Source organism: Heptranchias perlo, chromosome 27, assembly GCF_035084215.1.
Source record: "Heptranchias perlo isolate sHepPer1 chromosome 27, sHepPer1.hap1, whole genome shotgun sequence".
In the NCBI taxonomy this organism is placed as follows: Eukaryota; Metazoa; Chordata; class Chondrichthyes; order Hexanchiformes; family Hexanchidae; genus Heptranchias; species Heptranchias perlo.
The window spans coordinates 33,952,140-33,977,590 of NC_090351.1; the positions used below are offsets into that span (position 1 = coordinate 33,952,140).

Consider the following 25,451-nt stretch of genomic DNA (forward strand, 5'->3'; position numbering starts at 1 on the left):
TATCAATTTTTGCTCGACAATTTTGCGTTGTCGTGTGTCTCGAAGGCCGCCTTGGAGTATGCTTACCCGAAGGTCGGTGGCTGAATGTTCATGACTGCTGAAGTGTTCCCCGACAGGGAGAGAACCCTCCTGTTTGGCGATTGTTGCGCGGTGTCCGTTCATCCGTTGTCGCAGCGTCTGCATGGTCTCGCCAATGTACCATGCTCTGGGGCATCCTTTCCTGCAACGTATGAGGTAGACAACGTTGGCCGAGTCACAGGAGTATGAACCGTGCACCTGGTGGGTGGTGTCCTCTCGTGTGATGGTGGTATCTGTGTCGATGATCTGGCATGTCTTGCAGAGGTTACCATGGCAGGGTTGTGTGGTGTCGTGGACGCTGTTCTCCTGAAAGCTGGGTAATTTGCTGCGAACGATGGTTTGTTTGAGGTTGGGTGGCTGTTTAAAGGCGAGTAGTGGAGGTGTGGGGATGGCCATAGCGAGGTGTCCGTCATCATTGATGACATGTTGAAGGCTGCGGAGAACATGGCGTAGTTTCTCCGCTCCGGGGAAGTACTGGACGACGAAGGGTACTCTGTTGGTTGCGTTCCGTGTTAGTCTTCTGAGGAGGTCTACGCGATTTTTCGCTGTGATAGAGTCCACAAAGATAGAGTCCATACTCTCAACCTGTACTCAGGACACAGCAGACCAGCTACGATATACCGCCAAACAGACGAGGCAACGGAACTACGCTGCCTACATGAAAACCAAGAGCAGGAAGCTTGAGAAACTCGGCATCACCACCAGCATCGACCAAGCTTCCCCTGGTACCACGGTTGCAACCACAGGGAAGTCTATCGTCAATTTGTCCGACCACACCCTTCAACCAGACGAAATCGAAGTTCTAAGCCGAGGGCTCAATTTCTGCCCCACTACCAAAATGGACCCCACTAGTCTCGCGGCAGACACAGAGGAATTCATCAGGAGAATGAGGCTCCGGGAATTTTACCACAAACCACAAAATTTCAGCAGCGAACCCAATGAGACAATCAACGATCCGGAACAGCAGACAGAGGGATCCGCGATACAGCAACCGAAGAGGAAAGAGTCTCACTGGACTCCTCCAGAGGGTCGCTGCCCTCAGCTTGACATGTATGCTCAAGCTGTCAGGAAATGCGTCTATGCCAGATTCATCAGCCGCACTCGGAAGACAGTCCAGAATGTCACCTGAGCACAACGCAACGCCATCAAAGCTCTCAAGACCAACCGCAACATCGTCATCAAACCAGCGGACAAAGGAGGAGCCATCGTCATACAGAACAGAACGGATTATTGCAAAGAAGCATACCGACAACTGGACAACCAGGAACACTACAGACGGTTACCCGCAGACCCGACCAAAGAACACACCCATCAGCTCAACAAACTGATCAAGACCTTCGATCCAGACCTTCAAAACATCCTACGCACTCTCATCCCACGTACTCCTCGCGTGGGAGACTTCTACTGCCTCCCAAAGATACACAAAGCCAACACACCCGGACGTCCTATCGTATCAGGCAATGGAACCCTGTGTGAGAACCTCTGGATACATCGAGGGCATCCTGAAACCCATCGTGCAGGGAACCCCCAGCTTCTGTCGCGACACTACAGACTTTCTACAAAAACTCAGTACCCACGGACCTGTTGAACCAGGAACACTTCTCACCACGATGGATGTCTCGGCACTATACACCAGTATCCCCCACGATGACGGCATCGCTGCGACAGCATCAATACTCAACACCAACAACAGCCAATCTCCAGACGCCATCCTACAACTCATCCGCTTCATCCTGGATCACAATGTCTTCACCTTCAATAACCAGTTCTTTACCCAAACACACGGAACAGCCATGGGGACCAAATTCGCACCCCAATATGCCAACATTTTCATGCACAAGTTCGAGCAGGACTTCTTCACTGCACAGGACCTCCAACCAACACTATACACCAGATACATCGACGACATTTTCTTTCTATGGACCCACGGTGAGGAATCACTAAAGAGACTACACGATAACATCAACAAGTTCCATCCCACTATCAAGCTCACCATGGACTACTCCTCAGAATCAGTTTCTTTCTTGGACACACGAATCTCCATCAAAGACAGGCACCTCAGCACCTCACTCTACCGCAAGCCCACGGACAATCTCACAATGCTCCACTTTTCCAGCTTCCACCCTAACCACGTCAAAGAGGCCATCCCCTATGGACAGGCCCTGCGAATACACAGGGTCTGCTCAGACGAGGAGGAACGCGATGGACACCTACAGACGCTGAAAGAAGCCCTAGTAAGAACGGGATATGATGCTCGACTCATCGATCGACAGTTCCGACGGGCCACAGCGAAAAATCGCGTAGACCTCCTCAGAAGACTAACACGGGACGCAACCAACAGAGTACCCTTCGTCGTCCAGTACTTCCCCGGAGCGGTGAAACTACGCCATGTTCTCCGCAGCCTTCAACATGTCGTCAATGATGACTGACCCCTCGCTATGGCCATCCCCACACCTCCACTACTCGCCTTTAAACAGCCACCCAACCTCAAACAAACCATCGTTCGCAGCAAATTACCCAGCTTTCAGGAGAACAGCGTCCACGACACCACACAACCCTGCCACGGTAACCTCTGCAAGACATGCCAGATCATCGACACAGATACCACCATCACACGAGAGGACACCACCCACCAGGTGCACGGTTCATACTCCTGTGACTCGGCCAACGTTGTCTACCTCATACGTTGCAGGAAAGGATGCCCCAGAGCATGGTACATTGGCGAGACCATGCAGACGCTGCGACAACGGATGAACGGACACCGCGCAACAATCGCCAAACAGGAGGGTTCTCTCCCTGTCGGGGAACACTTCAGCAGTCATGGACATTCAGCCACCGACCTTCGGGTAAGCATACTCCAAGGCGGCCTTCGAGACACACGACAACGCAAAATTGTCGAGCAAAAATTGATAGCCAAGTTCTGCACCCATGAGGACGGCCTCAATCGGGATCTTGGGTTCATGTCACACTACACGTATTCCACCAGCGAACAAATGTTATCTGTTTTTAATATAACGGGTCATTGACTGTCTTCCTTATCTCTCTCTCTCTTTTTTGGGGGTTTGTATATTCGGTGGCCTTTTTAGGTGATACCTTTCTGTCTGCTCACTGTGATTGCCTTGGCAACGGGCAGTAATCACCAGGCATTGTTATGTGATCTTAAAATGCGAAGGATTCGAAAATGTCATTTCCACACCGCCTGAGGAAGGGGAAAGCCCCCGAAAGCTTGTGGGATTAAAAATAAAATTGTTGGACTATAACTTGGTGTTGTAAAATTGTTTACAATAAATAAATAGAGGCATGGAGTAAATCAATAAAGTAATTGCAGATTTATACAAGACATTGTTTAGGCCACAGTTTGAGTATTGTACAGTCTTGGGTGCCCCATTATGGAAAGTACAGTATCCATTTACCAGGGTGACATCTGGAATGGGAAGCTTTATTTGAGATACTAGGACCTTTTTTCACTTGAGCACAGAAGACAGAGGAGATTTAGTAGAGGTTTTTAAAATTATGAATGACTCGGATGGTGAACAGGGAAAGACTATTTCTGCTGATTGGTGCCTCTTCACAAGTCCAGATCATCCATAGAGGTAAATCTCCCGTCTGGACTATATGGTACCATCCCACACCAGGCAGTACACTTCTGCACTGTACCATGCTCCTCTTCCTATCTTCAGAAAGAGTTCATGGTCACGTTTACTAATACCAGATTTTTATTTCCAGTTTTTAAAAAATTAAATTCAAATTCTCATACTGCCATTTTCAGATTTGAACTCCCGTTCTCTGGATTACAAGTCCACTAACATAACCAGTACGATACTGTACCCTGGCCTCCCATGCTGTAAAGTTCTGTGGTTCTAAATCTGCGCCATGGTAAGAGATGTCCAAACATTTGGTGCTGAATGCAAATATTAAAATAAATTATTTTATGCTGTACACAATTAGGATGTAAATATTAATCTGACCTTTTAGATGCAGTGGTGTTTTGCAAGGCTGTACTTTCATTGGTGTTTAATAACTTTGGAATAATATCCAGGGCCTTGATTGTCAACACTAAAAGGGAGGATTTTGTAAAGGACACAATTGAACGTCTAGTTTTCATTAACATTTGACTGATCCAACTGCTCTAAAATGGACAAAGTATTATGATCTGTTGTTCTTGTTCATACCTTGATGGAACTTAAGTTTACACCATATGTATCTTGGTAGAAACATATGTTTTTAACAAAAGGAAAAGATCTGAAGGTATTATATGGTATCTGTTGGTTTTCAGTCAGTTTGGTGTATAACTCAAAATCTGGGTTCCACCAAATTCAATCGAATAGTCATCATTATGTAGACTATTTCACAAAATGGATTGCTTTTCTGAACTTTAAGATGGGAGTTACATAGAATGGTACAATACACCATTCTTGGTTGAGAGGGTTGTCCTATGAGGTGAGATTGAGCCACTACTCTCTGGATTTAGAAGAATGAGAGGTGATCCCATTGAAACATATAGGATTCTGAGGGGGCTTGACAGGATAGATGCTGAGAGGTTGTTTCCCATGGTTGGAGAGTCTAGAACCAGGGGGTATAGTCACAGGATATTGGGTCGGCCGTTTTAAGACTGAGATGAGGAGGAATTTCTTCACATAGCGGGTGTGAATCTTTGGAATTCTCTACCCCAGAGGGCTGTGGATGCTGAGTCATTGAATATATTCAAGGCTGATATCGATAGATTTTTGGACTCTCTGGGAATCAAGGGATATGGGGATCGGGCAGAAAAGTGAAGTTGAGGTCGAAGATCAGCCAAGATCTGATTGAATGGCAGAGCAGGCTGTGTGGCCTACTCCTATTTCTTACGTAGCACAGAAGGAGGCCATTTGGCCCATCATGCCTGTGCCGGCTCTTTGAAAGAGCTATCCAATTAGTTCCGCTCTCCTGCTCTTTCCCTATAGCCCTGCACATTTTTCCCCTTCAAACATTTATCTAATTCCTTTTTGAAAGTTTTTATTGAATCATCTTCCATCACCCTTTTGGGCAGCGCGTTCCAGATCAGAACAACTTGCTGCGTAAGCATTTTTGCTTCATGAGGCCTCTGGTTCTTTTGCCAGTTAGCTTAAATCTGTGTCCTCCTGCCCTATCAAACCCTTCATGATTTTGAACACCTTTATCAAATCTCCCCTTAATCTTCTCTGCCTTAAGGAGAACGACCCAGTCTCTCCACGTAACTGAAGTCTTTCATCCCTGGTACCATTCTAGTAAATCTCCTCTACACCCTCTAAGGCCTTGATATCCTTCCTGAAGTGTGATAACCAGAATTGGACACAATATTTCAGCTGGGGCCTAACCAGTGATTTATAAAGTTTTTGCATAACTTCCTTGTTTTTATACTCTGCCTCTGTTTATAAAGCCAAGGATCCCATATAGCTTTTTAACAGCCTTCTCGACTTGTCCTGCCACCTTCAAAGATTTGTGTACGTACACCCTAGTTCTCTGTTCCTGCACCCCTTTTAAAATTGTACCATTTAATTTATATTATAGAATGCCAGCCAACAAATGTTAACATGATGGTGATCATTTTTTAAATTGATATGATTTTAGGAACTGTTATGACCTAGAATTTTAACAGAAGGATTCAGTGAAATGCTTCGCCAGAATATTTTACCGCAACAATAATGATTTGTATGGGATTTAGGTAAAAGCATAGGTGCTAAAACAAGTAAATGCTTGATAGGATTGTTTGGAGCTCTGATTTGAAAATGGTGGACTGACCAATGTTAGTGAACAATAGTGTTGATTAAATAGCTTTAAAGTACTGCTTAAGCAATTCTTTAAAGATATCAAATTGAGAGATAAGAAATATCGAATTAAAAGATGGAAAGAAAAAGTAAAAATTTCAATTAAAAAAAAATGTCCAACAACTATTGAAATCACAATGAATGAGATTCACCTTTTTCAAAATTTAATTTTCAATGCCAGAGAGGTTGTTTGGCAGTCATTAAGACTTGCCATGCTGTTAAAACTTAGTTTAGATGTGATACATTCAAGCGTACCTGTTTTATGGCGATATTAGTTTGTTTCCAGCTGGGCAGGAGCGCAAGTTGGCGCTGATCCATTGATTCTATTGATTGCAGCTGGCGATGTCCCTTTAAGACAAAGCTGTCAGATCACCGGTGAACCAGGCAGAGCAAGTTCCGGAGTTCTGCGTTTGTCTGTGCACTTGCTCTTCGATTTCGCCACTAATAACGGTGAGCGCTGTTGGGCTGACCATTATTTTGAAAGCAGTTTCAGGCCCATTAACCCAAGGCCCCCACCTGTCTGCTTGGGTGGATATAAAGGATCTCTTGGCAAAATTTGAAGAGCAGGAAACATTCCTCCCTCAACCAGCATCATTGATTCATTTGCCCTGAGTGCGCAAACTGGCTGCCACATTTGCCTGTATAACAAGTGACTACTTTAGAAGTGACCCATTTCTCGTAAAGCACTTAGAGATGAGGCACTATAAAAGGGTACGTTCATTCTCCTTTAAATTGCTGATTTCCTGTTGTCATCTAAGTTTAAATATGTTGAAGTATGACTCGTTATCTCCACTATATAAGCAGGAGTTCTCAGTGAAGATTACCATCGCCATTTAAATATTAAGCAAAAGGGCCTAATTTAACAACTGGCTATCTATAAGTGCCAGGCAATGACCATCTCCAACAAGAGAGAGTCTAACCACCTCCCCTTGACATTCAACGGCATTACCGAATCCCCTACAATCAACATCGTGGGGGTCACCATTGACCAGAAACTTAACTGGACCAGCCACATAAATACTGTGGCTACAAGAGCAGGTCAAAGGCTGGGTATTCTGCAGCAAGAGACTCACCTCCTGACTCCCCAAAGCCTTTCCACCATCTACAAGGCACAAGTCAGGAGTGTGATGGAATACTCTCCACTTGCCTGGATGAGTGCAGCTCCGACAACGCTCAAGAAGCTCGACACCATCCAGGACAAAGCAGCCCGCTTGATTGGCACCCCATTCACTCCCTTCACCGGCGCACTGTGGCTACAGTGTGTACCATCCGCAGGATGCACTGCAGCAACTTCCCAAGGCTTCTTCGCCAACACCTCCCAAACCCGTGACCTGTACCACCTAGAAGGACAAGGGCAGCAGGCATATGGGAACAACACCACCTGCACATTCCTCCAAGTCGCACACCATCCCGACTTGGAAATATATCGCCGTTCCTTCATCGTCGCTGGGTCAAAATCCTGGAACTCCCTAACAGCTCTGTGGGAGAACCTTCACCACACGGACTGCAGCGGTTCAAGAAGGCAACTCACCACCACCTTCTCCAGGGCAATTAGGGATGGGCAATAAATGCTGGCCTTGCCAGTGCCGCCCACATCCCATGAACGAATAATAAAAAAATTTTTGTTTCAACACTGCTGCCCACCTCCCTCTCTTCCCCCCCCCCGCCCCCCCCCCCCCCACTCTCCAGCTGTGTGGTTTGTAGTTTTTCTTATAAGGCAATTGCATTAATTAATGTTGGTTTTCCACTTCATACTTGTGAAAGCTGGCAGAAAAGCTGATGTAATTGAAAGTGGCAAGCCATTTGCAAATGGTTATTCAATTAACTCCGTTGGTTGCATTAACTGGTCAGGACCTATGCAGCTTGATGAGTGTAAATTTAAAATGTGTCTTTGGTTAGAATAGGCAGTGAAGTTTGTCTTTGAATAATCTATATTTTTGCCAAATGTGCTTGAATGCTTCTGTGAAAACTTGTTATTAGTAACATTATAGTTGTGTGCACATCTCAAGTTGGGAGACAATGCTGTATCTAGGGCTGTGAGGGAAGGTACAGCATTTTGGACAGTGACAATTCCAGGGTTTAAAAACTACTTCACAGTTTACCCAAATGCAAGCACTAATCCAAATACATGATAACCACATATTGCAAAATATAATTTTGTTTCCTGAGCTTTAGGATTTTCTATGAAATTGGGTGTGCCACTGCTGTTTTGAATGATACTTGTTATTCATTACCTCAAATTGCCTCCACCATTATTGCCACCTTTGACAAATTGCCAGCATGATCATAGTTCAAATGGATGTATTCTGAGAACAGGTATGCACCATTATCCTTTACAGATACATCAGTGACAGCACTGAAGGTTTTGTGGCATCACGCTTCGTTGCAGCCATGTTTACAAAATATGCTTCTTGCAATTCAAAGTTGTGTGAAGATACTGAGATGTGAAAGTAGTTACAATTTTCTTTTTCTTTGCAGGTGCTGGAGAATCTGGAAAAAGTACCATTGTAAAACAAATGAAGTGAGTCTGAAATAGTTTTTGATCTTAGTTACCTGTATTGATACTTCAGAATTTAAAAATCAAGAGCGCACTTAAATGTATGCCTTCGTTGTACTGTTCATGTTGATATTTTAACGTAGCTTTAGGTTAAATGTGGAACTGTGGCCACATCATCCGCTTCTCCCTTATGCTCCATGCTGTATTGAGATGTTCTATATTCTCTCCTTATATTTTTTTCTTCTCAATTTGGATGAGAGTAATATTGATTACAGTTACACCATGAGTAGGTGCAGTATTTTCCTTATGCATAAAACTAGCAGAATACAGTCAAATTCAGACTTACTATTTCTAACTTTTTTCATACTACCATCTTTAATAGAAATTGGTGTTGTAAGTTGCCTATTGTATGTAAAGGGTAAGGGATACTGGCTGGTGCAATGCGTTAGTACATTGCCCATTGGCCTCTGAGACCTGTTTGGATTCAGTCCAAAGTGACTCGTGCCAAATTTACAGATTCATTAAATAACATTTTACTTATGGCTGCTGATGAACTGGGAAAGGAGTTGCTTTGCTATGCCTCCAGACTAATGTTTTTAGATTTGATGCCATCTTAGTTATTACTGATCAAGAAGGTGGAAGTGATGGTCCATAAAACATCAGTTGCTCCTGCTATCTCATTACTGAGTGCCACCTACTTTTGTGTATGTAACCTGGGCAAGTTACTTGGGGCAATTTCCCTTGGGCTTAAGGGACATTAGAGTGCAACTAGGTTTGACTGTACAGGATGCATCTTTCTGATGCAATTTGACTCCCTTACAGTTGCAGTAAACAATATGAAAACTAGCTTGGTAGGTGAGAGAAACCTTTGGCTTTACCACTGAGGAACAGTTTCAGGCTTTTAGGTTTTGATTACGAAGTTGCTCTTGTAAGGAAAAGTTGCTTTGGTCTGGATTTACATCCTTTCTGAAACACACTACCTCATAGTAAGTGCCAGCTCCTGTTAAAATCCTCTGCAAGATGCATACGTAGTCATTGTTTATGCATGGTAGGAAAATAGCACCAGTAGAATTCCAGTAAACTTTCACTAGTGGAACAAAACTCTATACGCAGCAGTGCCCTGCCATTTCCTAAGATCAGACTGCAGGACTGTAAAGGAAGTCAGTCTATGCCATGTCCAGTAGAACTACTTGCTGATGTTGCTGGAGCTGACTTGTTTAGTGGGGAGATCGAAGACGGTGAGTCACTGTGGGGAGGAAAACGATTGAATCTGCAAATATTTTTTATAACCATGTTTTCATGTTATCTAACTGGAAGCAGTTCTTAACATTGAAAGCACTCTTCCCTCTCCCCATATTTAGCCTTCCTTCTGTGAACGGATAATTCAGAGTGAGAACTACTGCACTGAAGGTTGAACAACCCACTTTTTGTAGAGTTTATCTGATTTGAGAATTTTATATGGTGATGTGACATGATTTCAGTTTGACATTAATACAGTTTGTCTTTTGGCCAAAGCTTTTGAGTTTAATTCTGCATTGTATACCTGATGTGAATTTCTAGTGCAATTTTAACTAGTTTTTGCTCCTTTTCCCTTGTAGAATCATTCATGAGGATGGGTACTCTGAGGAGGAGTGCAAACAATATAAAGCAGTGGTTTATAGCAATACAATTCAGTCCATCATTGCTATAATCAGGGCCATGGGGCGGTTGAAGGTTGATTTTGGAGACCCAACAAGAGCGGTGAGTATACGTAGATGATGTTTGAATCTAACTGCATGATCCTTCAGTTACCGATGATTTGAAGTGTTCCAGAAGAAATTCATTTTTTTTCTTTGACACATGATTGATATTTAAATTATCCAGTCAATAATGTTCTGCTTTTAAAGAAGTCGTGGAAAAATGGAGAACATTGAAGACTTTGCAGAACAGATTCAGTTTAATTAAAGTAGAAGTGGTATTTGCAGCAAGGCATTCATAGTATACTTCTATTAATGAATGGAAACAGAAGCCATTAAAAGCAGTGTTAGAAAATCAGTTTTATAATTGTCCGTCATTTTAAAGACCACTAGTTTATAATGATGCAATATCATTGATTCAAATTTGAACCTGCATTTAATGATTTCAGTCTGTCCCAAGTAAATATGAATATACTTTTAGAGACATTAATCTTTTAGACATATATTTTGGAGGTTGGGGGGGGGGTGCAGAGGGAGGGTGGTAATACAATGGCCTGAGCTTCCAGTGACATTTATTCTACTTCCATACTGTGGTAATATCAAGGTGTATCTAATTATCCACAGCCTTTGTTTACACTAAAGGCTCCTTGTTACATTGAGTCTATAGCACAGAAACAGGTTTATGCTGGCCTTTATGCTCCATGAGCCTCCTCCCTCCCTACTTCATCTAACCTTATCAGCATACCTTTCACCATTGTGTGCTCATCTAGCTTCCCTTTAAATGCATTTGTGCTAGTCGCCTCAACTACTCCTTGTGGTAGTGCGTTCCACATTCGTACCACTCTTTGGGTAAAGAAGTTTCTCCTGATTTCCCTATTGGATTTATTAGTTGACTATCTTATATTTATGACCTCTAGTTTTGGACTCCTCTGCAAGTGGAAATATTTTCCCTACATCTCCCCTATCAAACCTTTTCATTGTCTTGAAGACCCCTATCAGGTCACCCCTCAGTCTTTTTTCTAAAGAAAAGAGCCCCAACCTGTTCAGCCTTTCCTGATCAGTATATCCTCTCAGTTCTGGTATCATTCTAGTAAATCACTTTTGCATCATCTTTAATCCCTCCTATATAGCTTTTATAATATGGAGACCTGAACTGTGTACAGTACTCCAAGTGTGGTCTAACCAAGGTTCTATACAAGTTTAAGGTAGCTTTTCTACTTTTCAATTCTATCCCTCTAGAAATGAGCCCCAGTGCTTGATTTGCCTTTTTTGTGGTCTTATTAACCTGTATCGCTACTTTTAATGATTTGTGCATCTGTACTCTGAGATCCCTTTGCTCCTCTACCCCATTTAGACTGTTATTATCCAAGAATGTGACCTCCTTATTTTTCTTACCAAAATGTACCACCTCACACATCTATATTGAAATTCATTTGCCTATTGCACAAGCCCATTCTGCAAGTTTATTAATAGCTTCTTGCATTTTGACGCAATCTTCCTTTGTATGAACTATTGCCCCCCTCCCCCCACCAAAATTTGGTGTCGTCTGCAAATTTTGAAATTTTATTTCCGATTCCTGAGTCTAAGTCGCTAATGTAAATTTTGAACAACAGTGATCCCACCACTGATCCCTGTGGAACACCACTTCCTGCCTTTTGCCATTCTGAGTTGCTACCCTTAACCCCTACTCCGTTTTCTGTTTTGTAGCCAGCTTGCTATCCATTCTGCTACCTGTCCCCTGACTCTGTTCTGACTGTAGTCATGTATCTACAATGTGGTACCTTATCGAAGGTCATTTGAAAATCCAAATATATTACATCATTACCCTTATCTACTTTGTTACTTCTTCAAAGAATTCAATAAGGTTGGTCAAGCATGACTTTCTTTTCTGAAAACCGTGCTGACTACTCTTGATTATATTTTTGTTTTCTCAATGTTTTTCTATTACATCTGAGTAAAGATTCCATTATATTTCCTACCACCAACCTTAAGCTAACTGGTCTATAGTTCACTGGACTTGTTCTATCTCCCTTTTTAAATATAGCAATAACATTAGCTATTGGCCAGTCCTCTGTCACTATTTACCTTTCCTAGTTCCATTCTCATCCCTTCAGTTAGCTTTTTTTCCAATCTATTACTTTGGTCTTTGTCTTTCTAATGTCTTTCTCAATCATTATTGGAAACCTTATGTTATCGCTATTGCCTGGATGTTCCCCTACGCTTACTTCTCTTATTTGCTCTGGTTCATTTCCCATTGCTAGATCCAGCAGTGATTCCTCTCCTTTTTTGGGCTTCTCATATACTGGGTAAGAAAGGTGCCCTGTGCACATTGTAAAAACTCCATTCCTTGTTCCCCTTTCCCTACCTCTTCTTGCCAGTTTATTTGGGGTAGTTGAAATCTCCCATGATGATTATCGATATTTTTTGCTCATTTCATAGATTTGCATACATATTTCTTCCTACACTTCCCTTCCATTACTAAGTGGTCTGTAGAATATACCTATTAACGTGATCGATCCCTTCTTATCCTTTGTCTTAATCCATATGGATTCTGTTTCTATCTTATTATTTATGTCCCTTTTATTTCTATTGCCATTATGTTGTCTCTAATTAATACAGCCGCCCTTATATCCCCATGGTTAAGTAGCTTGCTGACACTCGCTATCGGGCTTGCATCTGAGTATTGGCCTCTTGTGTGTTACCAGAGGGCATACAGCACCTTGGAAATCTTACCCAGGAAAGAGTCTATACCATTGGGAGAGGAGAAAATTGATTAAAATAAAATACCTCTTGGGGCAGTGAGGGAACTTGAACCTACATCTGATCTGGATTGCTCCTGTACTGGAAATGTTTGCTGATATTGCTAGGAATGTTCTGCTGCTTAACACAGACCATCACTTACTTTGAGAACAAAAATTAAAAATAATTATTTTGCTAGGGACGGTGGCAGAGTTAAAGATAACACCATTTCATTTTTTCCTTTGAAGTTTTTCAACTGATCTAAATTTGTAAATAGTGCAATGTTTTATGGTTAAATACTGCAGCTGAACAAAGGTTGGATTTAATAGGGTTATCTGACATCTGGCTGATGCCAAAAGATGGCCAATAGATTCAAATATCAGAGCTTTTTGTTTTTAACCATGCCACAGCTAAGTTCGTGTTGATTGTTTATTACAGTTTTGGTCATTAGCCATTTTTGACCACAAATTCAATTTTTAATTCTTGGTCTGCAGGTACGCTTTATTGTATTTGATTTTAATTTGAGAAAAATAGTTTTCCAGGCAGATGTGGTATATGAAACATTGTGCTAAATGATGTGAAGTCATGTCCAATGGTGCAAATGTATAGTATTAAACATTTGGGTAATTTTCAACCACTTTAAAGCACTGAAAATTGCTTTTGTTTGTATGTAGGATGATGCCCGTCAGTTGTTTGTCCTCGCAGGGACCACGGAGGAAGGGATCATGACAACAGAACTTGCAGGAGTTATCAAACGATTGTGGCAGGACAGTGGTGTTCAGGCTTGCTTTGGTAGATCCAGAGAGTATCAGCTGAATGACTCTGCATCATAGTAAGTATAGTTTTTTAATGCTAAAATTATTTTGTTATCCAACACGTTGCCAAATTAAGCTGTGAGCAGGTAGCTTCTGCATGTTCTAAGCCTCCTTTTTGGTATTTATTTTGTGTACACCATAGATTAAATTGTTGTAATCACCTTTGTTACTAAGTTTTGATGCTTACCAGCAGTTATAGTTGTCTTGGATTATTTGTCTCTAATGCTGGGGAATGCTCAAAATTCTAGATTGATTTTTACTGCAATAATGTTTAGTGTAGCATAGCTGACTGCCATGTATGTTTGAAACTTTAGTGAGACTGCTTGCTAGTTTTTTTTTGCACTTTTTATTCAGAACATGCTTGGATTAAATGTTAATCCAAGGTCCCTTCTGCCTACATGGGTGAACAGAAAATAACCCATCGCATTATTCAAAGAGGAACAGGGACTACCCCTGATGTCCTGGCTAATATTCCTTCCTGGACCACAAACAAAAATTGTTTAACTGGCTGTTCATTTCATTTGCTATTTTTGGGAGCTTACTGCTTATAAATTGGCTGCTGTGTTTATTTACATAAGTAACTACATTTTTGTTTTTTAAAAAAACCAAAAATAATTCATTGGATGTAAAACACTTTTGGACATCCTGAGCAGGTGCTACAATGCTATATAAATACAAGTTCTTTCTTTTCTCGTGACCACCTAACTCCAGAGGCTGCTAACTGAGCCAAGTCGACACTATCATACGCAAGAAAGCTTCTTTCCACTTTGTAGAGTTTTGTTTCGGTTAGTTAGCCAAAGAGCCTATGCTCCTTAGTTGCCTGACTAGTCTGAAGTTTTTTTTGGAGGCATTAATGCATGCATACTTCTATTGCTTAGTAATTGTTGTCTAGTAGTATATGAAGATCATTTTCTCTTCACTTCCAGATTTTGGAAAAGTTAGTTTTATACCAATGGCTAATCTCCTGCTGTGTTTATCTTGCGACATTGCCACCAGTAGCAGTGTTGCCAAGTAAATGAGGCTGTTGCTTAGCAGAATATATCTCAAGATATTTTTCACTCTGTCGCCAGTGACAGTCGAGCTGGAGCAACAACAACTTGCATTTATATTTAGCACCTTTTAACGTCGTACAACGTCCCAAGGCGTTTCACAGGAGTGTTAACCAACAAAATTTGACACCGAGCCACATGAGATATTAGAACAGGTGACCAAAAGCTTGTTCAAAGAAGTAGGTTTTAATGTGCATCTTAAAGGAGGCAAAAGAGGTTTAGGGAGGGAATTCCAGAGCTTAGGGCCTAGGCAGCATGGCTGCCATTGGTGGAGTGATTAAAATCAGGGATGCACAAGAGGCAAGAATTGGGGGAGTGCAGAGATCTTAGGGTTGTAGGGCTGGAGGAGGTTAGAGATAGGGAGGGGTGAGGCCATGGAGAGATTCGAAAACAAGGATGAGAATTTTAAAATTGAGGTGGTCCTGGTTAGGGAGCCAATGTGGGTCAGCGAGCACGGGTGATGGGTGAGCAGAACTAGGTGCGAGTTAGGATACGGACAGAAGTGTTTTGGATGAGTTCAAGTTTATGGAGGATGGAAGATGGGAGGCTGGCCAGGAGAGCATTGGAATAGTCAAGTCGAGGTAACAAAGGCATAGATGAGGGTTTCAGCAGCAGATGAGCTGAGGCAAGGGCGGAGACAGACGATGTTACGGATGTGGAAGTAGGCGGACTTGGTGATGGAGCGGATATGTCGTCAGAAGTTCATCTCAGGTCAGATAGGATGCCAAGATTGCAAATGGTCCAGCGTCAGACGATGGCCAGGGAGAGGGATGGAGTTTGTGGCAGGGACTGAAGACAATGACTTAGATCTTTCCAATATTTAAATATTTGCTCATCCAGTACTGGATCTCAGTCAAGCTGTGTGATAAATGAGACTGGAAGGGTCGAGGGAGGTGGTGGTGAGGTAGAGCTGGGTGTCATCGGCGTACACGTGGAATCTGACGTTTCCGGATGATGTTGCTGAGGTGCAACATAAATGACTGGTGACTGCTGTTGCAACAGCTATTTTTATATGCCTGCATCTGGGCTGCATACTTGACCTGTACTGATCTTCCCCAGCTCTAAGAGAAGATAGTCAACCAGAAAACTAAAGTCATGATCATGATTTCAGTTTCACAAGTGCTGTTGTAATATAAATGGGGTGAACTCTAGAGCACCGAGACAAACATAGCCCTTCTCTGTGAAGTGGCTTTGTATAATAGAAAGGCAACATCAGTCTTTTTTGATTTTCATGGGTTGATGGTAGCTTGACAGGAAGGATATGGTACCACCCGTTTTACAATGTTTTACTGATGTCAAATGTTGATCGTGTGAAGCAGATCATCATAAGCTAAACGCCTGTTTGAATTTAAATGTAGTATCCAAACCTAAATGTTCAGAACCTCTTTTTCTTCTGACCCACTCCCCTCCGCCCCAAACAAAGAGGGCTTTACTTAGTCAAAGCAATTGAAATTGAATCAACAAGTGAGCAGTCACACTCTAAACCTGGCATCTGCAGCCTACAGTCACTTTTGGTGTAGAATAACACTAGTTCTTAAATATTAGAAACTCTGTCATGGCCACCTAAAGGGAAAACTAGAGTAAACCATGCAAGATGCTGTACCGTAAAACATTTTATGACCAAAATGTAAAATTGCTTTTTGAAAATTAGGCAAGGAGAACAGCCTTGAAACACATGGTAGCCCAGCAACACTGGATGGATATTTTGAGTTTCTGTTCCCCCAGTAAAGTTTGTTTCTTCCAACCTAAGAAGTGCATCCGTTATTAGATCAATGTGAATTTTTCCAGTTCCCACAACAGCTATCCTATTGATCTGAATTGGCCAGTCAGTGCCAAATTATAGCCAGTTTTATGTTGTTTCATTTCCCACAGTATCTCATCTAACTCATTTTCACCAGATTTCATCAGCAATCAAAACTATTTAAATCAATACAGATGTAGCAAAAGAGATGTTTAAAAGTGTAGTGACGATGGGGCTCCTTGAAAATGAGTTGAATTGGATTTATTAGTGTATTTTCATCAAATTCATTCATTTTAAATTATTTTCTTTAGTTATTTGAATGATTTGGACAGAATATCCTTACAAAGCTACATCCCAACTCAACAAGATGTTTTGAGGACCAGAGTGAAAACTACAGGCATAGTGGAGACACACTTTACCTTCAAGGATTTGTATTTTAAGTGAGTAATGTTCTTTTACAAACTGTAAATATGCAGTTCTTTCTTAAAGCCATAAATTCTTTCAGACAACATGACTTTTTGATATTGGATTAAATCAATTTTTAAAAGTTTTACTATCTATCCAATATAAATATCATACAATCAGAAATTGCTGCAATGGTGCTTCTTGCGGTGAGCGACGATAATTGGACTTTTTACCTCATCGATCAGATCGCGCTGAAAATTGCTGGAATGTCGAAGCGATAATGGCGCAGCACTGTCAAGGTCGCATCTGGGACCTCATGAATGTCGTACAAAATGGTCTATCTCCTTAACCAATAAAAGAAAAGGATATGGAAATAAACAGAGCGAACAATGGAGAAGGAAATAGGGTCAGTTAGAGTCAAATTAAATACAGAAAGAGGGAAAGAGAGCGAATTAAGAGAAAGAGGAAAAAAGAGACAAAGAAAAAGTAAGAAACAAATTTAAAAAGAACAAGCAGATGAAGAGAATATTGTAACCCAGTTGTCTTTGGGAATTTTTATATTGGTCCTTGGGAAGTTAATGAATGAACGGCAAGGTAAGTGTGCAAAATGTACAAATGTTCTTGACCCATGAAGTATAGAAACAGCATCCCTGTCCACCATGATCAGGAACAGTAGAAGTGCTTTCATAGAAACATAGGAATTGCTAGATGAAAAAAGACCAGCGTCCATCTAGTTTGCCTTCTACTGTCCTGGTACTCACATGATACAATGACAATGGAGCTGTTGACTAATCAAAACAATCAATTAGTCCACAACAGACCCAAAAATGACACAAGGAAAACCCTATGGACAAGCTATGGGAACCATAGGTCTTAAGTCACCATTTTCCTCCCAAGCACGTGACTCTTACCACGTCATGTCTCAAATTACACATACTGTATCCCAAAATTATTTTCTGAGAAATCTACCTAATTTGCACTTGAGTGTCGAAACAACTTTGCATCCTGAAAATTATTGTCTTCTGACAGGGGTGTAGATGGCAAGACTGGCACAAACATACAGTCAAGACAGATAAAATGTTTTAAAAACCTATAGGAACAATTCACTACCTGCTGGAGTGAGACTCCACAGCTTCATTGTTCCCTTTCTGGGCTTCCAAGGTTGAGGTAATCACAATGAACTGGATGAAGATAAGTCTGTGTTGATTGTTGCTGTAACTTCTGGCATAATTCTGCACATAGTCCATAATTTTTTCCAGAAATGCATCCCTATAGATAACGCATTGAGGGATTTATATCAGGACCATAAATCGCGTCGTTAACAGGGTCCATAAAACATGAATTACCAGCCCTAAATGGCTGTGGCGAGATTAATTTGCATTAATGACGTAAATCCAGCAACTTAATGACACATAATTAATTTCAGTGGGGTGGCTCATTATGCGGTTACAATTTTTACGGTTTTGTCGAGGCTAACGGCGGAGCAGTGCAAATCTTCCAGCAATTCATGGAAAATCGCAATTCGTGACATATCTCCTCTTCACAAATTGCTGGATTTTTTTTTACCAGCTAATAATGGTGAGCACCGTTGATTCGCTACTTTTCCAGCAATTTCTGGCCCATATTGTATATATGTGTGCGTGTGAAAACTGGTCATATTGTAAAATCTAGTATTGTTCCATTAATTTACTTTACTGCTCTAAGGGTTGAATAACATGCTACAGAAGTGAGCTTTAACATATGAGTATTTTCAGTAGCTGCTTTTATACTGTTGGGTCAGTTCCTGGGAGATTGCAGTTGATGGGCAAGCTCCTAGTGTTTATATTGCTAAATCTGACTCCCATATCTGAGCGGCAGACTTGTAGATCCACAAAAATTTAAATCTTCTTCCAAGGTAATGCAGTGTAAATGCCAGAAGCCAGCTCACCATCGATGGTCTCCCAAAATGCTGCCTAACAAAAATGATTAATATAAGACAACTTAAGTAGCTAGCATAAGTTATTTATCCTGCAGCTGTGAAGGTTCAGAGTATAAAGTTTTTTGTGTTTGTGTGGGTGTGTGTCTCACCCGAGAGGAAAAATTGAAACTTCCCCATTGTGGAAGTAACCAGCTTGAGACATGGTATGTTGAGATAAATGGCTCGAATAAAAAAAAGTTTAGTGGTTAGCATTTGGTTGCTTTTATACTGATGCATGATGTGGTGTTTGTCGATCAGAAATAAGCCATGAGGTGACTAGGTAGCAAGATCTTATCCTTCATTGGTACTACGCTGTGCAGGTTCAGTATCCTTGGATTATAACCTTGGCACGCTTAACAAAATTTAAATTTCAGTACTATCTAGGTCTTAAGCCAGAATTATACTGTACAGAAAGCATTTGGCAATAATTAGTCTTCAATACACTGAAGACTAGAAGGAAGTTCATGGGGGTATTTCAGAAGTGAGTTCTGAAATTTGGAACGTAGCTGTCGTTCCTGGAGTTTTTAAAGAAAAATAAATAGTCTCTCTTTCTTCTAGTTTAAAATATTCTCATACCTTTTTAGAAGATCTCTTGATAAAACTGTATAACTATAAGCATTTCAGTGAGAGCAGCTGAGGTGGAGGAAATAGTGCTCATCATTGTTCGGCACTTTACTGTACTGAATGTCTGAAGAAGCAAAACAGGTCATCCACATTTTTCCTGTGTTGACAAGTGTGGTAACAAGGAAACATCTAATTTTGTTGGTATAAGACCAGATATTACATTTTTAACCATAAAACTACAAGGATGACTGCAAAAATATTGAATTACAGAACCCACAATAGTTCCATGGAGTGTTCCTTTAAATACCTTCTCTCAGATCTTCATCAGTGTTGAAGTTTAACTATCTGGGTTTTTCTTGTTAATTTTCTCAATTTGTGGTTTTGCAAAAGATGACCACCATCTGGTATTTCACCTTTGTGGCTATTATTCACTGTGTGTGTTTGCACATAACATAGAATGTACAGCTCAGAAATAGGCCATTTGGCCCAACAGGTCCATGCTGGTGTTTATGCTCCACATGAGCTTCTTCCCTCCCTATTTCATCTAATCCTACCAGCATATTATTCTAGGATGAAGCAAGGGGTCTAATGAGGGTAACACAGAAGCATTTACATTTTAAAGTACTGGGGGCTTGATTGAAAGAATTGAAAATTGATGGGGACTGTCTTAAAAGGTGCAGGAAAAGAAAATTGTACCACAAAGTGAAAATCTTTTGAACAAACAACACTTCCTGCCCTTATCAACTAAAAATTGTTTTAAAATTGAGCAATCCTGTCTTTGATGGAATTGGTTACTAGGGAGCCATTGAGAAGGGAGTAGGTGTTTTCATTATTGGATGTTAATCCCTATGCTTGCACGCATTTTAGGTTTTATAGGAATTGGGAATCAAATTATTTATACACGGCTTCTTTATTTTTGGCTTCTAACAACATGCACTTAAAGCTTATTTTGTTAACACCTAGCTTCTGGTGAGCTCAATCTACTTCTGCATAAATTATTGCCAGATGAAAGGTCTATATGTAAGAACTCAAGGAGTCTGCAGTTGAATTCAGTGTGCCAGCAAGGTGCTAAATTAGGGATTATGTGACCTCGATGACACCAATGTTACATATGCAACTTAACTCTGAAGACGACAAAGGGAAAGGCTGAGTCCTTCCCCGATAATATTTCTACATTGGTCCAATACTAGTTATATGTGGTAATATTACTTTTGCACCAGGAATGTTACTGTGCAGGCTAGTTCATCAAAGATTTATTTTCACAGGTATGAGATGCATGACTTGTGAAACACTTTTTTTTACATTGAAAAAACTTCCCTTTTCCTATTAGAGTTCCCCTTTTAAAACCTTATTTTACATTGCCATTTATTCAACCCTCCATACAAAAACCAATCTATGTATGTATGCTATATATGCTATGTATACTTTACACATATACTAGTATATGTGCATATGCGTACACTGCCAATATGTAATATGAGTGACAGTAGAATAGACTTCATGTTGATAAATTAAAGTCCTGTCCATAAATGTCCTTGGAGTTCTGCCAGAAATTGCATGCCCAGAGATCACCACATGCTCAAGGCATTTTTTAATGCATATGGTTGTATTCCTTAAGTGGGTGTATCACATTCAGTATTGCTGTAACTTGTCGCCAATACGTTGCATAGAGATCTGATGTCCTGTGGGGACTTGTACATAGACTTTTACAAACTAAGCGCACAAATTCTGCATGCTGAAACATATATATTTAAAATATTATTTCTGAAATCATACATTATAATGTCTGTGCAGCACATTACTGTGTCAGAACTCATGTTGCACACAAACCTAATTTGTTGAGACGTTTTGCAGAAGACTGTAATGTTTGGCAGTTTTAATTCATTTGTTGCTTTTAAAAGTTTTAATATTTTTATCTCTGTCCATTTGAGGATGTTTGATGTAGGAGGACAGAGATCAGAACGAAAGAAGTGGATTCACTGCTTTGAAGGTGTAACTGCAATAATATTCTGTGTGGCATTGAGCGATTACGATCTTGTGCTTGCTGAAGATGAGGAAATGGTGCGTACATCCTGTGCTCTAATTCATGTCCGGCAGCAAGGAAGTAGGCCAAGATTGTGTCTTTAAAGGACTTCGTAAACTGCCTGCTGCAATTGTGTACATATTAAAATGGAAAGCACTGCTAACTTTACAGTTTGCTTTACAAGAGGATTACCATTTTTAAAGCTAAATGAAATTGCTGTTCATAAATATAAAGGATATATATTTAGAACAATATTCTATCAAAAAACAGAAGTATATTTCATCGAGTTTATTCTTGATCAGTGGAGCAACCGACCTGGAACAGTTACCAGTTAAACTCTGAACTTGAAAATATGAGCAACTTCTATCAGGAACAAAAGGGATTCTATCTAGTTAAAAATACTTAATTAAAAATCAACTGTGTAGTAGTACAGGACTTTTTAAAAAAAAAACTCAGATTTTGGAGCTATGAGAAGTATTTTGGACACTATTAACTGGGGAAGTCAGACTTAAAAATGGAATACATTTCAGGCTATACCACAGGGTGAGGAAAGAAAGTATATTTAATTTCTTAAAAAGTATAGCAAGATCCAACCAACAGTAGTTTAATAAGGAGGCTGACAGGAACACAAATAATCAAATACTTTAAAGGATATAAAGTAAGAGAATTAGAGAGAAAAATCAGTGGATCTCAGAAGACCCCCAGAAAACTGTTATAATTTAATAGTAGGAGGATGGGTAAAATATTATAATCAGGATTTGATAGGCCTACTTCAATTTTCAGAAAGGAAGACTAAATAAATGCCACACAATGAGGCTGGTACGGTTGAGCTCAAGTTTATGGTCAAGACCACAAAATATGAATGCATTTCCCAAAAAGTTAAATAAAGTTGCACTGGTGTTTTGGCCCTAATGTTTTCAATTAAAATATTTACATGACTTAAAATATTTTGGAAAAGCAAAAGTTTTGCTCTGCAGGAAGTATCATTCTACACTGCAGAGATTGTATATTATTGTGAAGGCTGCATATGGTTTAAATCATGGAGAATTTATCAGAATATATGCAAATTGTTTTGAATTTATAGGCGTATTTCATGCTATGTGAAATGCACAAAATTTATCTGAATCTACACTAGTGATATTCCATATTTTTGGAACCTCACTTAGATCATCAGATCGCTCAAACAGTGGTCAGAGCTGGATTGATAGTAATCATTACGACCAGGTTTTGACCATGTATCCGTATATTATTTAAAGGGGAAGGAAGCACTACAGAAGGACTTTCTGTACAAAGAAATTTAATCCCCTATCAGGTTATTAGACTGATCACTTTTGTAGCCTATTTTCAGGCTTATGGGGGTAGATGTCTCCATCAGCCATTAATGGTTTTTTGATGGCTGGATGATTGAAATCAATGATTGAAATTAATCCCGGGGATGAGGGGGCAGACATATGAGGAGAGGTTGAGTAGATTGGGACTCTACTCATTGGAGTTCAGAAGAATGAGAGGCGATCTTATTGAAACATATAAGATTGTGAAGGGGCTTGATCGGGTGGATGAGGTAAGGATGTTCCCAAGGATGGGTGAAACTAGAACTAGGGGGCATAATCTTAGAATAAGGGGCTGCTCTTTCAAAACTGAGATGAGGGGGAACTTCTTCACTGAGGGTAGTAGGTCTGTGGAATTTGCTGCCCCAGGAAGCTGTGGAAGCTACATCGTTAAATAAATTTAAAACAGAAATACAGTTTCCTAGAAGTAAAGGGAATTAGGGGTTACGGGGAGCGGGCAGGAAATTGGACATGAATTTAGATTTGAGGTTAGGATCAGATCAGCCATGATCTTATTGAATGGCGGAGCAGGCTCGAGGGGCCGATTGGCCTACTCCTGCTCCTATTTCTTTCTTATGTAGACCCCAGATGAGTGCAAAGCATCAGCTTGCATTGAAATCAATGGTGCTACTTCAGAAAATATGCATGCTTTCTTTTCTCACTTTTTTTTCCCACCCCCTCCCCCCCCCCCCCCCCCCCCCCCCCAATAATCTGAGCAACTCATAAGGGGACCTGGCTTGTCTTCATGAGCCAGAAATCTGCAATAAAAAAAGACACACTTCCTAAAAGGGAAGTGGTGTTTTGATTTAAAGTTTTTTGTATAAACATGTTACACTGTGACATTTTATATTGTAAACATTGCCTGGTAATTATTCAGTGTATTTTGTTTTGCTGCAGCCAAGTCTTGTTATGTGCTTAATTAACAAAATGATTAATGTGATAATCTGTACATTTTTTATTTTATAAGTACAAGCAATAGAATTTTGTTTTCACAGAACCGAATGCATGAGAGCATGAAACTTTTTGATAGCATCTGCAACAACAAGTGGTTTACAGACACATCCATTATTCTGTTCCTCAACAAAAAGGATCTATTTGAAGAGAAGATTAAGAGAAGTCCTTTGACAATTTGTTACCCAGAATATGCAGGTAATGAATTGTTACCCACCTTAGAATAACAACTTGTTGTCTGATATGGAATTATTTTAATCAAAATTAGAAATGATTCAGTGGCCTGCTTTGCATTTCTCATAATATCAAAATATAGAATTGTTACAGCACAGGAGGCCATTTGGCCCATTGAGCCTGTACCAGCTCTTTGCAAGAGCAATCTTGTTAGTCCCATTCCCTCGCTCTTTCCCTGTAGCCCTGCAAATTTTTTCCCTTCAAATATTTATCCAGTTCCTTTTTGAAAGCCACGATTGAACCTGCATCCACCAACCTTTCGGGCAATGCATTCCAGATCATAACTACTGGCTGTGTTTTAAAAAAAAAAGTACTCACGTCACCTTTGGTTCTTTTGCCAACCACCTTAAATCTGTGTCCTCTGGTTCTCAACACTTCCACCAATGGGAACAATTTCTCTTTATTTACTTTATCTAAACCCATTGTGATTTTGAACACTTCTATCAAATCTCCTCTCAACTTTCTCTGCTCTAAGGAGAACAACCCAGCTTCTCCAGCCTATCCACATAACTGAAGTCCCTTATCCTTGGAACTATTCAAGTAAATATTTTCTGCACCCTCTCTAAGGCCTTCACATCCTTCCAAAAGTGCGGTGCCCAGAATTGGACACAATACTCCAGTTGTGGCCGAACAAGTGTTTTATAAAGGTTCAACATAACTTCCTTGCTGCTGTACACTATGCCTCTATTTATAAAGTCCAGGATCCCATATGCTTTTTTAACTGCTTTCTCAACCTGTCCTGCCACCTTCAAAGATTTGTGCACATGTACCCCCAGATCTCTCTCTTCCTGCACGCCCTTTAGAATTGCACCAGTTAGTTTATATTGCCTCTCCTTGTTCTTCCTGCCAAAATGTATCACTTCACACTTTTCTGTGTTGAATAGCAGAGCATACCATATAATTACACAAATTGAAGAAATGTATTAATCCACCTAAACTGTATAGAATGGCAGGTGGCTAGAGATGAGTTATAGGCCTGATAACACCTAACTAGGAATCTGTTAAGACAGTAATGCTATACATGTTTATTTAACATGCTAGACTTCAGCAATTTTTGAATTCTGAAATTCATTGTACCTGGTAATACTGTTCTTCATATTCTGTAGCAATACATACCACTTTGCTAAGTCATTATCACAACTAAATTCCATTGCAGGTATTGGCAAATTTTATCATCTATCTGAAATAATACAGGATTCTATTTGCTGTATGGGTATTTTTCCCTGTTCCAGCCCAATGCAAAATAAATCATTCACTTTGCTTTTGACCAGGATCAAACACTTATGAGGAAGCCGCAGCATATATCCAGTGCCACTTTGAAGATCTGAACAGACGAAAAGAAACCAAGGAGATCTACACTCATTTCACATGTGCCACAGATACCAAGAATGTGCAGTTTGTGTTCGATGCAGTGACCGATGTCATCATCAAAAATAACTTGAAGGAATGTGGATTATACTGAGACTGATCATTGAGAGCATGTCCAGGTGAGAGTCTGAGCTAGCTACAGACTCGCTACTAGTGCGCAAAATGTTTGATTTATAGTAGTATTTTGAGGGGAGAGAAAAAGTTACAAGTTACTCAACATTTAAACAAACTCATGAACAA

The 25,451-nt window shown here is 40.4% G+C and overlaps 1 protein-coding gene across 1 annotated transcript in view; it reads left to right on the forward strand.

Moving 5' to 3' along the window:
* LOC137344570 (guanine nucleotide-binding protein G(i) subunit alpha-3) overlaps positions 1–25,451 on the forward strand; it is a 38,870-nt gene that overhangs the window by 9,910 nt on the left and 3,509 nt on the right. Inside the window, exons 2-8 of the mRNA XM_068007622.1 lie at positions 8,343–8,385; positions 9,960–10,101; positions 13,451–13,608; positions 16,693–16,821; positions 21,239–21,368; positions 23,654–23,807; positions 25,115–25,330. Coding sequence (XP_067863723.1) covers positions 8,343–8,385; positions 9,960–10,101; positions 13,451–13,608; positions 16,693–16,821; positions 21,239–21,368; positions 23,654–23,807; positions 25,115–25,305 — 947 coding nt within the window. The 3' untranslated portion in view covers positions 25,306–25,330. The remainder of the gene's footprint in view (positions 1–8,342; positions 8,386–9,959; positions 10,102–13,450; positions 13,609–16,692; positions 16,822–21,238; positions 21,369–23,653; positions 23,808–25,114; positions 25,331–25,451) is intronic.